The 17,889-nt window shown below is 42.3% G+C and overlaps 1 protein-coding gene across 5 annotated transcripts in view; it reads right to left on the reverse strand.

Annotated features, from left to right (window-relative positions):
• The window catches only part of NEDD4 (NEDD4 E3 ubiquitin protein ligase), a 238,958-nt gene that overhangs the window by 4,661 nt on the left and 216,408 nt on the right, over positions 1-17,889 (reverse strand). For all 5 annotated transcript variants that reach the window (XM_089667948.1, XM_089667943.1, XM_089667928.1 and 2 more), the window contains 7 exons: positions 10,628-10,723; positions 10,442-10,515; positions 9,301-9,361; positions 6,283-6,342; positions 6,092-6,199; positions 3,782-3,878; positions 58-130 (listed from right to left, as the gene is read on the reverse strand). In XM_089667948.1, the coding sequence (XP_089524074.1) occupies positions 58-130; positions 3,782-3,878; positions 6,092-6,199; positions 6,283-6,342; positions 9,301-9,361; positions 10,442-10,515; positions 10,628-10,723 (569 nt within the window). The remainder of the gene's footprint in view (positions 1-57; positions 131-3,781; positions 3,879-6,091; positions 6,200-6,282; positions 6,343-9,300; positions 9,362-10,441; positions 10,516-10,627; positions 10,724-17,889) is intronic.

A 17,889-nucleotide genomic window follows, 5' to 3' on the forward strand; every position in this document is an offset into this window, starting at 1 on the left:
TCAGGAAAATGTCTGCTGCTCACATATTTCAAGACAGCAAAGACACAGACAACTTACCATGTGTGTGCTCTGGGAAGCTTTTCTGGGGAGCCCCATTTTTCAACTGTAAACAACTGTGGTCCATTTGAGCCTAAATCAAACATGTAACAGGGTTTATTAGTGACAGACATGTATTTTACAGACTACTCTGAAAACCTAACATGAAATACCCAGTACATAGCAGTCGTATACAGTACCTGGTTCATTGCAGTAAGTATTAGACAGTAGTTACAAAATGGCTAATTCCTGGAAGGTTTCCTGGAAAGAATGGTGTGGCATGGACTGCATTTGCAGTAAGAGTATAAAATATTGTAAAAGTTAAAGCGGAGTTCCAGTCAGTTTTGTGTTTATTAAAAATCACCAGCTACAAAACCTGGAACGGTTGACTTTTAATAAACACACACTCACTTGTCCCAGGGTCCAGTGATGTGCTCACCCGCGCCGTCCTTTCTCTGCCTCTTCTCTCTCCGGCATCACAACTGTGGGCACCAGGCTGTGACAGCTTGCGGCTTCACAGGATAGTCACTGAAAGGTTGGTATGTTCAGATGCCTAGACACAGGCAAAGCTTTGCTGGACACACACCCTCAGGATACTCCTATAACCCTATCACACTCTGTAAGAGTGCAGTTTTATTTTAGCAAGCAATGAAGAATTACACAGGAACAGAGGAGGGGATAGTCTGTGTCCTGTAATGTACTCCTAGATATAGAAAATTCTGCTTCTCTTAATTGTACAGTACAAGACACAGGCTGGATAATAATAGACCCTGGACTGTCCCCAAGCAATGCATAAGAAGGGTGAGCAACAACAAGGCAAACAGAACCGCTGCCAACAAGCCCACCAATAGCTAGGGTCAACTGACCAAACTTAGAGTGCTGCTGTAAGAACTCCACAGCTAAAAGCTGTGTCTGCAGTAGCTTGGACATCAACTTAGTAGAACTTGGAGAAGGCCAGGTGGCAACATTGTAAAGATGGGCAACAGAGGCTTGATGCCCAGGAGACACCAAGCAATTTGGTGGAGTGAGCAAGAGCGTGTAAGCTCTTGAGATGGGCTGTCTTATCCACCTGGCAATATTGGATTTTGAAGCAGGATTTCCTTTGCAAACACCCGACAAAACAGACAGAATCTGTCTTTCTTATAGAAGCTGTGGCTTTTAAATAAATTCTGATAGCTCTGACAACATCCAGACAATAAAGAACAATCTTTGGAGTGGTTAGGAGCAGGGGACAAAAGGCAAATCAAAAGTGAAAGACTATGTCTTCGATAAGGTGGAAGTTGGATCCCACCTTAGGAATAAAGGAAGGTCTTGGGCGAAAGACAACTTTGTCTTTGTGAAAGATCAGGAATGTGCCACTAAGAAGGCCACTTTGCAGGGAATGTCATCCAAAGAGAGTTCTTCTATAAGTTCCAAGGGTGGTTTCTGCAGGGCAAAGAGAATGAAAATAAGGATCCCAAGGCAGCAAAGGGTACCGTGTAAGGGAGGTCTAATTTGCAAAACATTTTTAACAAAAGTTTCTACCAGGGAAAATTAAGCCATAGGCTTTTGAAACAAGATGGACAAGGCCGAAACCTGTCCTTCAGAGTACTTAAGGCCAAATTCTAGTCAAGTTCTGATTGTAGGAAGGTCATGTGATGCACAGACAATGTGCCAAAGAAGGATTTCCAAGTATGATAGACATTTTTTCTGGAAATGGCTTTTCTAGCTTTGAGCAATGTGGGAATGACAGAATCAGACACAGCTTTGCCAGTGTCTCATCACCTGAAGGTAGCAGCATATAATCCAGAGTCCATTAATATCCATCTTGTGTGCTGTACTGTACGATTAAAAGATAAATGTCTCTGGTAGCAAAGTGGTTAATGGTTCTCTCCCGAGCAGCATATGCTCACTGTTCTTTCATATTCCCGCCATATTGTTCAGCTGCCAGGAGAGTCCTGAGCTCCTAATCAAAGCTTATACATCACTGTCTTTCTTCACTCCCAGTGGCTGAGCAGAGCTGTAAGTGTGCAGAAGAAAGGTATGTATACGCAGCTGGGAAGGGGGAAATGATCCATTGCCCTGCATGAACAAATAACAGGTTTGCTTTAAGAGTGCACCAAATTATGTAGAACAGGGATGGGCTGCAATTTTTCAGAGGTGTCAAAGACAACAGAAAAACTAGTAGACATTAGAGGGCAATATATTGAATATATTGATTTGGTGGCAGAATGTGGTAGGAAAATTCAGAGTTTTGGCAGAATTGTATACACTGTGACTAGACAGTTATATATTGTGTGTGGTACTTTAGTAAAAAGTGTGCCATCTTGTTTCTTGTAGTTTTAGAAGCCTCACAAATTACCTCAGCACAAAATGAATGTCAAATACAATTGTCTAATTGTCCATCTACCCCAACAAATTGGTTTCCTGTTATGTTTGCTGATTTTCAAATCTCTCAACCTCCCAACCTTAGCAGGATTATAAAAAGGTCCAGAAAAGGTGGTTGATACAACAGCATTAAGCATGTAATGTAGGTGGAGCACTTGTGACTAGTATCTAGGATCGCAGAATAACTTCCTCCATGTTTGTACAGAAAGTAATGGAACATGCCTCAGGATATTAATGAATGGTAGAGCAGGGAAGAGTAGAGGACTGGGGCTTCAATGTGGCTTATAAGTAGTGGCTATATAAACCAGGTTTTACTAAGCCAACAATTCTGTTCCTAAAGGTCTCAAGCATGCAGAAAAAGTGGTGCTCAATGGAGGATTGATGGAGGCAACTAGTAAAAAGACTCCCTACGTGGTGTATACAATTGAAGAAAAATATACAGGTAACTGTGCATGGGAGGTAAATAACTATTTTTCTGGACCAGGTTACTGTGATCAGGGAAACACCTTATGTGACATATATAGCCTACTTCCACTTCAACCCATTATATCTTTCCTGGATTTGACATGTTTGCGAGTTCAAAAGATCTAGCTGGACTCTTTGGTATTTATTGATACAACTGCCTCTCTTGGATTCTATATTTCACAGGGCATTATAAGAATATATGTGTATCTATTCTTAATATTTATTGAGAAATGTATTAAGCCCTTAAACAAGTGTATTGCAGCCAAGGAAGATCCACTTAAACCAACCTATTGGTAGTCTAATAAGCAAAAAATCTTTTTTTTTTTCAGATACTGTCAATTTAAAGCGGTAGTAAACTTTGGGGGAAAAAAAAAGCAACTTTCTGCCTTCAAGGTAAAGGCATAATGTGCTAGTATGCATTGCATGCTAGCACATTGTTAAGGACTTACCTTGAAACAAAGTCTTCCAGAGGCTACCTTCTTCACTCGGTTTTCCTTAAGGGTTCAGGGGCTGTGACCCCTTGAATTGCCGAGCCGCGATTACGTCACTCACGCGCATGTGGGAGTCTTGGCCAAAGCACACAGCTCTGAAGGAACCGCATGGGTATGCCGTTCCTTCAGAGCGCATGCACTGGTGGCATCACCGGCTGCTGCTCACTAGAATATCTCCTAAATGGTGCACGTTTAGGAGATATTCATTTTATCTACTGGTAAGCTTTATTAAAAGCTTACCTGTAGGTAAAAATCAAAATGCAGAGTTTGCTGCCGCTTTAAATGAGCAACACAAATACTCATACTCTCAAACACACAACCTGTAAGTAAAATGGATTCATATTAAAACAATACTGATTTTTATGTATTTGTGAATACACCAAAGGATTGCACCATTTGATCTCTAAATGTGAAACACTTACCATAAAGCTCAGCAAATCCATTCATAGGTACCCTGGAGGTACCAGTGACAAACTGAAGCAATCGAATTCTCTTCTCAGCATCCATCATTAGCACTGCCTGCAAAAAACAACCCCATAATCAATTAGACAGCTGTAAGTATGAAAGCAAGACACAATCACAAATAAATCAAAATCATTTGCAGCCTAGGAAGCAAAAAACCGATCTAACTGAAAAAAGTCTTCTTATACAAGCGTTATGAAAAACCACAAAGATATGATTACTGGCTCATAGCAGGCTGTAACCTGTTCTCCACCCGTGTTAGGTCTTTAGGTACAAAAATCTTTATTCTAGGATAGCATAATTAAAATTCTAGATCAAATGGAGGAGCCCAATGGAAGCCTCAACAACAAAGTGACACAGTATGCAATTCCAAATAGACTCCTGCCAAGTGCTTATTTTTCTGAAAATGATATCTCATTCCCATTGATTCTGTTTGGAAATGTCACCCAACCCTTCTCTAAAAAAGAACATCCCTTTTTCAAGATGAGTCTGTCTGTATTATTCATATCGAGTTATGGAAGATCTGTTTCCGCTCTGTTTATTTCTCAGAAAAGAGTCCCAGCAGGTCATACTTTGTGCCTTCTATTGAACATGATAGTAGGGCATTTTTATGCTGATCATTTTATGATAACACAAATATTTTGGTTTCTATCCCAGACATCTGCATAGCATCAGGCGTCTAGAGGATAGCTATGTATTTGGTCAAAAATGATTACAATGTTTAACAACAGGCTTTTAGCATTATCCTGCAAGGATCAAAGAGTGCTGCTTGAACACCCTGTACCCAGAGAAGGTGTAGTACAATATATCAGTCGTGGCCATTCAAACAAAGAAAATACTCCCTAATTCTTCCTGGTCAATATTAAAATGTTATTACACCCTAAAGAAAGAGAAATTTACATATCTAGGGAGTAAAATACAGGACACAGGCAGAGTATTCATACACCATAAGTTATTTGTGAGAGGAATAGTGCCCCATCAAAAGTGTCGATGGGAGGAATAGTGCCTCATCAATGGTGTCTATGGGAGGAATAGTGTCCCAACGTTGGTGTCAGTGGAAGGAATAATGCCTATTGTTGGTGTCAGAGGTAGGAATAGTGCGCGATCATTGTTGTCAGTGGGAGAAATAGTGTCCCATCATTGATGTCAATGGGAGAAATAGTGTCCCATCATTGGTGTCTATGGCAGGGATTGTTCCCCATTATCATGTAATGTCAGTGGGAGGAATAGTGTCCCAAGGGGTTTAATGACACTTTAAGTGATGGCCTTCACAGTTGTTTCAATATGCATTCTTTAGGTTTTTGTGCCGAGACACTGCAGAGGGGCTGTGGTGTATTCACCAGTATCCACATTTTCCTGTCTACTGAACCACCTGCTTATGCTATGCCAAATGCATCAGAATGAAAAAACATTAAGGTAGACTGGTCAATACTGTTTGTATTGTGAATGTTATGCTACCACCTTATACATTATCTAATAATGTTGCAGTACTGGCTACACAATGGGCTTGATTTACTAAAACTGGAGAGCAAAATCTACTGCAGATCTACATAGAAAAACAGTTAGTCTCCAAAGCTTAAAGGATAAGTTCACCTTTGGGAACATGTTACATGTACCACCCATTTTTAGGGTGGAATATGTAACATGTTCCCAATCCTGAAGCTGCTGCCCAATTCCCTCCCCCCCGTGACAGCAATACGGGCAGAAGTTCCCGCACTGTCACTTTTTAAAAACAGCACAGCTGTATGGGGCTCCACCCACATGACCGCGTCTTTCTTTCATGGTGTTCTGTGAATGAATGGACTACAAGTCCTGACAGCCACTAAGGCTGTAGTTCTCAATGAACTACCAAGGTGCTGTGAGCCCTGTGGTAGTTCATTGAGTCTTCCTGTCAGTTGTATTGGCATTCCCGTACGGGATGTACGAGCGAGCAAATAAAACTGACAGGTCTGCAGGAAACTTGCATGCCATCAGCATTCTGCCGATTGCTGGTGCAGTGCTTTACAGGCTCTTACTACAAAACATAATAAATGCACATTTTTTACACACATGAAATGTGCATTTATTATTTTTTGTAGAAAAGTGAACTTATCCTTTAATTGAACAAGCTGACGTTAGAAGCTGACTGGCTACCATGCACCAGAATTTGCACTCTCCAGGTTCAACCCCAATGAGTTGCACGACCACAAGAACGAATATGCTAATAAAATAGCATGTTCTACAAAAGATATCTTTTTAAAATATGCTGCATAAACCAACATAACACGCACCTTCCAAAACCACTGTATAACTTGATGTCCAGGAGAGTAAGCGTTCTTATACTTTGTATTTTCTCTCCAATTGTTGACATCCACATCTCCCAATCCACACATGAGGAGCTGAAAAACAGAGAGTTAAATAAACAGAGACCATCACTTCTAAAGGAATCATAAAAAGTATACACACAAGATGAATACCATACCTCCAATTCATTCTCATCAAATATTTTAATGAGATCCTGGGGAATCAGTTCAAAAAAGCCCTTTGAAAAAAAAAAATTGTATGAATTTAGTTTCATGAAAGTAACAAGAAAAAGAAAGAAAGAAACCTAGTAAATTATAGGTTAGAGTCCAGCATCTTACACTTAAACTGGTTGAAAACCTCAGACATGAGATATGAACAAAGCATATCCCTCTATAGCAGTGCTTCTCAATTATTTTCTGTCATGCCCCCCCTAGGAAGAAGAAAACATTTTGCGCGCGCGCCCCCCCCCCCCCCCCCCCCGCACGACTGTAAATGACACTTGCTGACCCCTGTTGCAGTATGGTACTGCAGCAGCCAGCATATGTGGTTGCAGCAGCACCTCTGCACTGCACACTTACCGGCTTTTCCCTCGCTCGATTTTCGCGGGTCCGCTCGGCTCCGCCTCCTCGCCCGTGATTGGCCGCCTGTGTACCTTTCCTGAGCTACAGTTCTGGCTGCCAATCACCGGTGAGGAGGCGGAGCCGAGCAGCAGGAGTGAGGGAGTGGCCAGAGTGACGGAAGGAGCAGCGCTTCCTGGATGGATCATCGTGGGAACCAGGTAAGAGACAGCAGCCCTCTGCCCACCCCTGTACTTAGTGTCCCTTCTGTCGGAAGGGGGGGGGGGGGGGGGACGGCCGGAAAATACGGTATGTTCCCCGAGGTCAAACGCGCCCCCCTTGACGGAGGGGCGCGCCCCACTATTTGAGAAGCACTGCTCTATAGTGTGTACGTTATCTAAACCAAGAGTTCTAATTGTCATTTCTCTCTCTTGCCTTGTTCCTCTGCTATCTGCATGAGTCAGTTCTTACAATTTTTCCCGACATCAAGAAATAGAAAAAAGACAGGGAGGGAGCTCCAGAACACAGCCTGCGATTGACAGCTTCAGCTATGTTCCTGTATGCTGTGAAGGGGGGTTGGGAGGGGGGGTCCCTTCCCTATAATCATCTCTCAGCTCTCCTCATTGATTGTAACTTCAGCTCAGTGCCCCCTTCCTCTGCAAGCTCACACAAGCTTTATAAATTCGAGACTTTGAATGGATGTAGAGGAGAGAGGGCTGCAGATAAACAGGTACAAATTATGTAGGAGGATTTGTTTCATCTCTGTGTATCCCCTGAGGCCAGGCACTCACTGGATATATGTGAGGGTTTAAAACTACTTTAAAGTAGTTCTAAAGTCAACGTTTTCACATTAATATAGTCTAAGCACTAAAGTAAAAAACTACCCACTACTTGTTCCTAATCCTCCCCCCCATACACTTACCCAACTGCTCTCTTGATCCAGCACTTCTCTCCTCACTTCCAGGGCTCACAGGAGACTCTGAAAGCAGCTGGAGTCAAGTGAAATTATGTGAGAAGGGAGCAGAGGGAGTGGCCAGGCCGCAATATCTGTCTATGGATACACACAGCTTGACGTCTGAGTTTGCCCACACTTGGCTGACTGCGGGGGCACCCACAGGTTGGGAGAAGTGGACAGTGCCGGTGGTGGGACTCTAGAAGAGAAGCTAAGGAGCTCTTTGTGCAATACCATTGCATAGAGCAGGTAAGTATAACCTCTTTTTTATTTTAATTTAAAAATATTTGCCTTCACAATCACTTTAATATATATGGGCAATTCAGAACTTTCAACTAATATAAGTCAAGTTTCACTCTGTATTGACTTACCATGAATGAATAAATTACCCCAAATCATGTACCTGTACATTGGCACCTTCTTCCAGGTTCAGGGAGTGTGCGCCCCTCTCCGGGACAAATCCCGCTGTGATTGGACACAGAGGGATTTTGTCAACAAGTTTCAGCCAATGATTCATGGCCAAGATCTGCTAATCACCTGTGTATAATCACAGCCCAGAGCCCTGTGTTTACAAACACGCAGGGCTCTGCACAGAGAGAACAATCTGTTTGTTTTGTTCTCCCTACACAAAAAGTAGAAAAAAATCTTCATAAATATAGGCCAAAATGTATTCTGCTACAAGTGTTTGATAAAAAAAAAATCAAAATGAGTGTATATTAATTGGTTTGTACAAAAGTTATAGCGTTTACAAACTATGGTATATATACCGGAATTTATGCAGCTATGATGCTATAATGGTAATGTTGGTGATCAGCGACTTATAGTGGGACAGTGACGGTGTGGTGGGCAATCTGCCACTAGCTAACACTGGCTGAGAGAGACACTGACTGACTGACCCTGACATTAATAGTGACACTAATACTGTGATCAGTGCTAATACTGTACATGGTCACTGTACTAATGACACTGGCTGATAAGGTGTTAACATCTAGGGGCAATCGAGGGGTTGTGTGCCTAACAATGTGTAATGTGTGTAATATGTGCTGCTTTTACTTTACTATATGGCTGTTTTTTCAGCTAGAGCACTGTTCCCTATACAATTGATCTATGTGATTGGACACAGCCGATCAGCGGAAATCATTGGCAGAAATCAGCTGCCAAATTCGTGCTGTGTCCAATAACTACATGCATGACCGTGCCTGGCCTGTCGCCTCGCTGCAGTAAATGTACTGTGGCAAGGTGGCAAGCAGTTAATACAAAGCATTTCAAAATGACAGATAATTAAAGACAAATTGTACAGAACGTTGGAAGTCCAAAACATTATGACAATGCAGCTGTATATATTGCAACCTATGTACAACAGAAAAAACAACTAAAGTAACAAAGCTAATAATAATGATAAAAATAAAAAAACTACATTCACTGTGTAGTGTCACATATTTGAATAATAAAAGTGCAAAAAGAAAGAGTTGTTATGTATGTTCTGGTCACAGTGGTTGGGAAGGAATATGGGGCTTAAATAATTCCCCAGATCTGGTTGTTGGGAGCCTAGATGCAGTGCAAAGTTGTCACAGGGCACCAGATGAAAGTTAAGTGTTGTCACTGAGAAGCAATGGAGCAGAAGGTACTAGGTTTTATTAAGAAAAATAACTATTCTGTAACCATATAAGCAGATATAATGCAATACCTCTTTAAAGGAACTCATCTGCTTCTGCACCCTGTTCACGAATCTCCACTGGATGACCAAACTGAAAAAAAAAAATAAAAATGTATGAAAACCTATACTGAGCATATACTACCCCTCATTATTTTTGATCACTTTACTTAGTGCTGCAGTGCATGACTGTGACCATATATTGTACAAATCTGGTTATCTACTATTTTAGATTGTTAATCTCTTTTAGATCCATCACCAATTATGTAATGTAAGGGTCTGTGCAATGAATATCACCTGAATGTATTGTTTAGATTTTATCCACATATTACTTTGTAATATGAGGACAAATCAATGGTTCAGTAAATTTAAAGAGATTGTAGAACTGAACTGTAATGTGTGTGTGGTACTCTAACAGTATCCTCAAGAGAAATACAGTAGGTGAACCACAGGTCTAATTCCATGTCAAACTGCACATTGTTTCTGCACTGGCTATCTTCTCTACAATCCTCATCTCCTTTCCTGTTAAACTAACACATTCTCAGGTTTAGGCCTGAAAGTTTATGCTGGACATATATAGCAATTTTTAGAGATTCCAAAGCAGCTTTCCGCTGCAAAAAGAGTTGGTCAACCAAGGCAGCCTTCCACCAACATCTTAGACCATTTTAGGCCCCTTTCATAAGGGCGGACTCCACCAGCAGGTCTGCCTGGTCAGCGAGGGATCTGTCCGCTGATCCCCGCTGAGCAGGCGGATGACAGGTCTGTTTCTGCTCCGCTTATGCAGAGAGGACACGGACACAGTGCGCTTTCTTCTATCGTCAGTCGACTGTAAATGGACCACCTGTCCGTTTACACCCGACTGTCATCCGATTCGCTAGACAGATGGGGAACGTATCCTCATTCATCTGCTTTTAGCAGATTGGATGCAGGTGGGTGTAAGCAGACACAAGTCTGTTTTCATCCGATGCGCCATAGAGTGCAATGGATGATCCAATTGGGTTAATCTGAAAAACAGACAGGCAGACCCAATCGCTCCGCTCATGTGAAAGGACCCTTACAATATTGAGAGAAAGGCTGAAAACTCAATTGAATTGATTAACACTGCCTGTAAACTGATGTGTGTAGAACTCCTTCCAAGAAGTTATAATATTGCTTAGATCACTTAGCCACTCACTGTATATATTCTCTCTTGTTTTTGTTGGTGACTACAATCTCGGCTCCACCAGGCTTAAGATCATGTTGATGAGTCTAGAAAAAGATTGCAATCATCACAAAAATGTGAATCATATACATTTTCAAAACATTTAACCATATAAAATAAATTTTAAATTACATAATAAGAAACGGTATAATGTATTACCTGTCCAAAAAGTTCCTCATCTACAGTGAACCGTAGGTCTAATTCAGTGGGGTCATTTTCTAGTATCCACTGGAGAGAATTGTGATACTCGCTGTCCTATGGAAGTAACAGCAAATGATTAAAGCAGAACTCCATGTAAGTATAAAGGAAAAAAATCTAAACATATTTTAAAACTCTGGTATAGGCGTATCACTTGCTGAAATATATCTGTATATTATCTCCCTTTAAACTCATGCATCAGAAACCAGGCAAACAGGGGAGATTATTTATTGTGAGGCACAAGTGTACAAGCCTTAAGGAGGTGCTATAGCAGTTTAAAGTGGCAAAAAAAAAAAACCCAAGTGAAAATCTCTTGCAAGTTAGAGCTATTACATTTACCTCTGCAGGGCCTATGTCTCCTACAATCCCTCTGTTCCAGCACTGCAGCCTTTGCCTGTCTCTTCAGCATGCAACACTTCCTGAAGTGTCAAATACCTGTTTCCCCTACTGTGCACTGTGGCTCCATTCTCCTAACCCTACATCACTGCTGCTTCCTGTAGTGATGTAGGGGTTGGAAGAAGTAACCACAGCAAGAAAAAGGGGACACAGGCATCCCACATTCATGGACATATAATGTATGTCACTTGAACAGAGGGGAAGTGAGAGACATGGGCTACAAGAAAAGTGAACATATTACCTCTTCTCTTGCAATCTTTGACTGCATGTTTTTAAAACTTGACAGGACTACTTTAAAGCAAAAGGGGACATTAAGGGAGGCCCTCAACAATCTGAACGTTGACTATTCTCTTTAACAGTTTAATGAGGAGATATGATACACAGATGGGAAGATGCAAATCTGCAACAGAAAATAAACTGTACCCTTCTAGCTATGTGGAGTGGCAGCAGTATGTGAAAAACAAGGCTAATGCAACAGAAATAGAAATATTTTGGCATGTAAGACTGTCCACATGTATGTATTCCTTAAGATAATGAAAAGGAAAAGTGTGCTAACAACAAAAAAAACATGTTGCCAGTAACAACCAGAGCGCTTCCAACTCTCATATCTGTGCTGCAAATTTGAAAATAAAAAGTAAACTCCTTTTCATACCCAAGTTCTTTTAGCTCTAAAATGTAGGTAAAATGTATGACCTCAATTGATTAACAGACTCAGTGAAAACTGGCCTGGGCAGGAAGGTGTAAAATTGCACGGTATTGAAATGGTTAAATGTGCACTTGGCTGCTTAAAGTGTTACTAAACCCAGGACTCCTCATTCACTATATCTGGTCTCCCACATGGAAGTGCAATTATTTCAGTAAATATAAACTGCTAAATACCTGTTCTCATCAGCAGTTAGAGCAGTCTTGTGACTTCTATCAGTGTTCAGCAGAGCACTGGTTAAACCTTGTAGGAGGAGTTTTCTCTGGCAGCATGCAGAACCTCTGACCTCTGTCTGGGCAGCGCTGATTGGCCCTATGCTGATCACATGCACTCTCCCAAGAAAAAAAAAACCTCTCTAGCAATACACACCAAATTGAGTATGTGCAGTGTCTCCACACGATATGTCTTATCAGGAGATAAGAGGGGGACACTGGAGGAAAAGGAGGATCAGAGAAGTCAGGATCAAACAGTATTTTTATACAATGCAGAGGATTAACCCCTTAGGTTCCACAGTGAGTATAACAAGCATGCTTTACTGCATATACAGGCTGATTTTACGGTTGTGGGTTTAGTAACACTTTAAATATTGAGCAGCTCTCCTTTTGTTGAGAAAAACATTTCCCTCTGGGTGATCTATGCACATTGCAAGGATTTTAACAAACTTTGTGGCAAATTCATAACTTTTGTTATTCTGAAGAAGTAGCTATTTGTTTCTCTGTGTCCATGTGCAGAGTGAATCTGTATGGGAATGACTTCATAATTATCTATCAGCTACTGCACTTGCAGTGCTCTAATGAAGGAAACCTGCAAGGTCTGCAAGCCTTTAGTCTAGGTCCACACCTATGCATTTTCCTCTGCGTTCTGCATTTTGCAGAAACGCACGACAGTCCATTTACCATGATTTCCTATAATACAGATTCACATCTCTGCGTTATCACCTGGTGCATTTTTTGGAAAGGGTCAGGGACATTTTCAAATGCAAAATGTAAAATCTTTGGTTCTATAGACTACAGTGGAGACGTTGCAGAAAAGCATGTAGTGCATTTTTGATGCGTTTTGCATTTTATTCTGCCCAGCAACAAGTAAAAAAAAAAGCGTCAAAAAAGCATTAGTGCAAAATGCAACCACAAAGAGCACTGCAGAAACACATCAAAAGCAAACTGCATAGGTGTGAACCTAGCCTAAGACGTGATTTCCCTTTGGAAGTATCTCACCAAAAATTAAATTTTTGTTGCAGGAGATGCTCAAAATCTGACTTGTATCTTGGTGCAAACTTCTGGGAAAATCAATAAGCCAATCACAAAAGCAGGAAATGACATATCTAGAGGGCTTTCTGTACACCATCTGTGTACAGAACACTCAAGGTAGCCATATTGCATTTTACAGAAAATTACAGCGCTGCAGATTGAAAAGGAAACATAATTTTTAATAACATTCAAATTACAATGACTTTTATTGCAATTGTATATTATATTTTTATTTGCCATTTTTTTCTCACAAAAGTTGAGTTGCCCTGTAAGTTTTGACCTCAAGTAATTGGGGGAAATGTGAATTAGCTCAGCATATCCATTCACACAGCATAGGTTGTGCACTAGCAAAGTGGAATGTGTGTGGCGATAAAGCAGCATCATGTTTTTTTTTAAACCTGACTGCTTGTAAGATAAAATAAAACACAGTAAAGTCATCATATGAAATTCTTGCTAAGGAATGGCCTTGTTCATGTGACTATCAGGAAAGTCAACAGCAGATGCCAAGTGCATGTGCTGTCTTTTCCATTTGACAGTCAACAAGAGGCCATCTGGCTATATTGAGTTGATGGCTCTTATGTTTACACTTGAGGGAGAAATAGGTTAGATATTAAAGGGGGACAAAGACCACCTTCAATACTGCAGGTTAAACAAATTAGTTAATGTTGTGCACAAATAAATTTCAACCTGTAATGTATTGGTCTCATTTAACAAAGCAAGCAACAAAAGAACAGAACTTCTTTGCATCTATTTGTCTAGACATCTGAATGCTCACTTTCCTGTAGTGATTTTTTACCAATACAGGATAAAAGGTGTAGTTGTAAGCTGCACATACATGGATCAAAATTCAGTTAGTTCAACAAGGACCAGGCAAATTTCGATCCATGTATGGGCAGTGGTGTATTTTGGTTTTGTGCTGCCCTAGGCAAGACTAAAATCGGGCACCCCCTCGCCGCATCTCAATTTGTCCCACCCCTTCCTGTTTAAGACCCACCACTTCATCTGTAAACCACACCCCTTCATATTTATGCTCCACCTCTTCCTATTAGAGCTCCACCCACTGACGATGGGGCGCAATTCCTCCCGCTGACATCAATGATGGGGCACTATTCCTTCCACTGATACCAACAATAGGGCACTATTCCTCCCACTGATACCAATGATGGGGCACTATTCCTCCTACTGACACCAATGATGGGGTACTATTACTTCCACACTGACACGGCACTCTTCCTCCCACACTGACACCAATGATGGGGCACTATTCCTCCCACTGACACCAGTGATGGGTCACTATTCCTCCCACTGACACCAATGATGGGGCACTATTCCTCCCACTGACACCAGTGATGGGTCACTATTCCTCCCACTGACCCCAGTGATGGGGCACTATTCTTCCACTGACACCAATGATGGGGCACTATTCCTCCCACTGACAACAACGGTGGATATTATTCCTCCCACTGACAACAACGGTGGGGCATTATTCCTCCCACTGACACCAATGATGGGGCATTATTCCTCCCACTGACACCAACGGTGGGGCATTATTCCTCCTACTGACACCAACGGTGGGGCATTATTCCTCCCACTGACACCAACGGTTGGGGCATTATTCCCCCTACTGACACCAACGGTGGGGCATTATTCCTCCCACTGACAACAACGGTGGGGCATTATTCCTCCCACTGACAACAATGGTGGGGCACTGTTCCTCCCACTGACACCAACGGTGGGGAACTATTCCTCCCACTGACACCAACGGTGCCCCGTCATTGGTGTCAGTGGGGGGAGGAATAGTGCCCCATCATTGGTGTCAGGAATAGTGCCCTGTCCTTGCTGTCAGTGGGGGGGGGGGGAGGAATAGTGCCCTGTCCCTGGTGTCAGTGGGGGGAGGAATAGTGCCCCGTCATTGGTGTCAGTGTGGGGAGGGGGGCATAGTGCCCCATCATTGATGTCAGTGTGGGGAGGGAATAGTGGCCCGTCATTGGTGCCAGTGGGGGGGGGGGGATAGTGCCCCAACACTGGTGTCAGTGGGGGGAATAGTACCCCATCATTGGTGTCAGTGGGGGAAGGAATAGTGTTCCATCATTGGTGTCAGTGGGGGGAGGAATAGTGCCCCATCGTTGGTGTCAGTGGGGGGAGGAATAGTGGACCATCGTTGGTGTCAGTGGGGGGAGGAATAGTGCCCCATCGTTGGTGTCAGTGGGGGGAGGAATAGTGCCCCATCAGTGGTGTCAGTGGGGGGAGAAATAGTGCCCCATTATTAGTATCAGTAACACTAATGATGGGGCACTATTCCTCCCACTGACACCAATGACACTTAACTTGCTGACCCCTGCTCCAGCCTAGGTGCTACTGCTGCAGCCAGCATACCTGGTTGCAGCAGCACCATCTGCACGGCACACTTTCTGGGTGGTCAGCTGTCCTCCTTCATTCACTCCGGCCGCTCCCTCACTCGATGTTCGTGCTGCCGCTCGGCTCCGCCTCCTCGCAGGTGATTGGCCGCCTGTGTGCTTTCCTGAGCTACAGTTCTGGTGCCCAATCACCGGTGAGGAGGCGGAGCTTGCAGAGGGTGTCATCCCGCCCACACATCGTGTCCAGGCAGCGGACCTGTGGACCTCTCTACCCCTCCTCCAGCAGCGCTTCCTGGACTGGATCGTCGTGGGACTTGGACCGGAGCCAGGTAAGACACAGCAGCCCCCTGCCTGCCCCTGTACTAAATGTCCCTTCTGTTGGAAGGGGGGGGGGGGCGGCGGCACAGTGCCACCCCCTAAGGGCTCGTTCACACTAGGCTGTTTTGCCAACGCTTGCCAAACGGAGCGGCACCATAGACGAGAATAGGAGGCTTCAAAGCCTCCTGACTCGTCCAGAGGCATCCGTTTTGCCGCGACGCGACGCAAACGCTCCCGTTAGAACAGCACCATGTGCTGTAATGTGCAGAATTGGCAGAGGCGTTTGGGAAGCGGTAAAAACGCTTCCCAAACGCCTCTCTGCCGCCTGCACACAAGGCTAGTGTGAACGTAGCCTAAAAAGTGCTGCCCTAGGCAAACACCCTGTTTGCCTCGCGGCAAATATGCCCCTGTGTATGGGCACTGTGCTTGTGCAAAAGTGGATCTATCGATCAACCCCTATGCAAGTTTTCCTCCACTTAATCAGCACCACAGGCTATAGCAAGCAGCGTCGGTCAGTGTATTCTGATGGCGGGTGTGTGGATGGGGGAATCAGGTTAGTTTATTTCGTTCAACCCACTGGATGAATGAAAAAACTGACTCATGTATGGGCAGCCTTAGGTAGAGCAGAGACTGACAAAAAATCAAGTAAGAATGTAGAAAATATTAAAATGCCACTGTTATCAGAAATATTGGACATTACGCATGTCGCCAATCATTGTAACATACAATGCCTCTCTCTGCACCAACTGTTACACTACTATTGTATCTACTCTAAGTAATGGTGGCCACACGCTCTTCAATTTTATTATCCGACCTGTGCAATTCAATCAAAATGATGGGAGCCGCAAAAACTCTAATACATAACTTGTCTTGCACTTCAATCTTCAATTCTGACTTGATTTAGATTGGATTCAATCAAACTGAATTGATCGACCAGGGCAGAAAATTATCGATCATTTTGCATCAACGGACAGCACTGGCAACACAAGAACATGATCGTATTGATCAGATTATGAGTTTGCATGGTGGAAACAGAGATACCAGTGATAACGGACATTCGCAAGATACAGTTGTATCTGAATTATTAAAATCCACTTCCCTGTGTGTGGCATATCGATCAAATGGGCTGTCAACTATAAAACGATTATTTCTATTGGAAGAGATTGTCCAGAAAATAATTTATCAACACTTTTATGGCTACCATAGTCCTTACAAAGCCAGCTATTCGGACACGCAGAACTACACAGAAAGCCACTGCTGAAATAAATCTGCTGAGTCTGTTAATCAGTTGAGGTCATGCATTTTAACTACATTTTAGAGCTAAAAGAACTTGGGTATGAAAAGGAGTTTACTTTTTATTTTCAAATTTGCAGCACAGAAATGAGAGTTGGAAGCGCTCTGGTTGTTACTGGCAACATGTTTTTTTTATGTTAGCACACTTTTCCTTTTCATTATCTTAACCATTTCGATACTGGGCACTTTTACCCCCTTCCCTCCCAGGCCATTTTTCAGGTTTCTGCGCTCTCACACTTTGAATGACAATTGTGCGGTCATACAACATTGCACTCAAACTAAAATTTTATCAGTTTCTTCACACAACTAGAGCTTTCTTTTGGAGGTATTTAATCACCGCTGGGGTTTTTATTTTTTGATAAATTAACAAAAAAAGACCGAAAATTCTGAAAAAAAAAACACGTTTTTCTTTGTTTCTGTTATAAAAGTTTGCAAATAAATAATTGTTCTTCATAAATTTAGGCCAAGATGTATTCTACTACATGTCTTTGGTGAAAATAACCCAAATTAGGATGTATTTTTTAGTTTGTAGGAAAGTTACAGAGTTCACAAACTATGGTATAGATCTGAATATTGATCAATCCTGAAGTACTGACAGCCAATCTAATTTCTTGAGGTCCAAGAATGTCAGAACAGTACAGATATCCCCTAAATGACCCCCTTTTGCACAGTAGACAGTCCGACGTACTTCATAAGAGGCATGGTGAGTTTTTGAAGTTGTATTTTTTTTGTCATAATTTTTCGGAAAATAAAAAAAATGAAAAAAAATATTTTCACTATTTTTTTTTTACATACTGTCACCAGTGCAGTACAGTGTCATCATATAACTGGCATAGCGGTGATCAGGGACACTGACTGGTCACAGTATGAAAAAAAAAATATATTTTTTTTTTTAATTTTTGTAATTAT

The sequence above is a fragment of the Staurois parvus genome, unplaced genomic scaffold (assembly GCF_062004578.1).
Source record: "Staurois parvus isolate SC_StPar_1 unplaced genomic scaffold, SC_StPar_1.0 ptg000054l, whole genome shotgun sequence".
NCBI lineage: Eukaryota > Metazoa > Chordata > Amphibia > Anura > Ranidae > Staurois > Staurois parvus.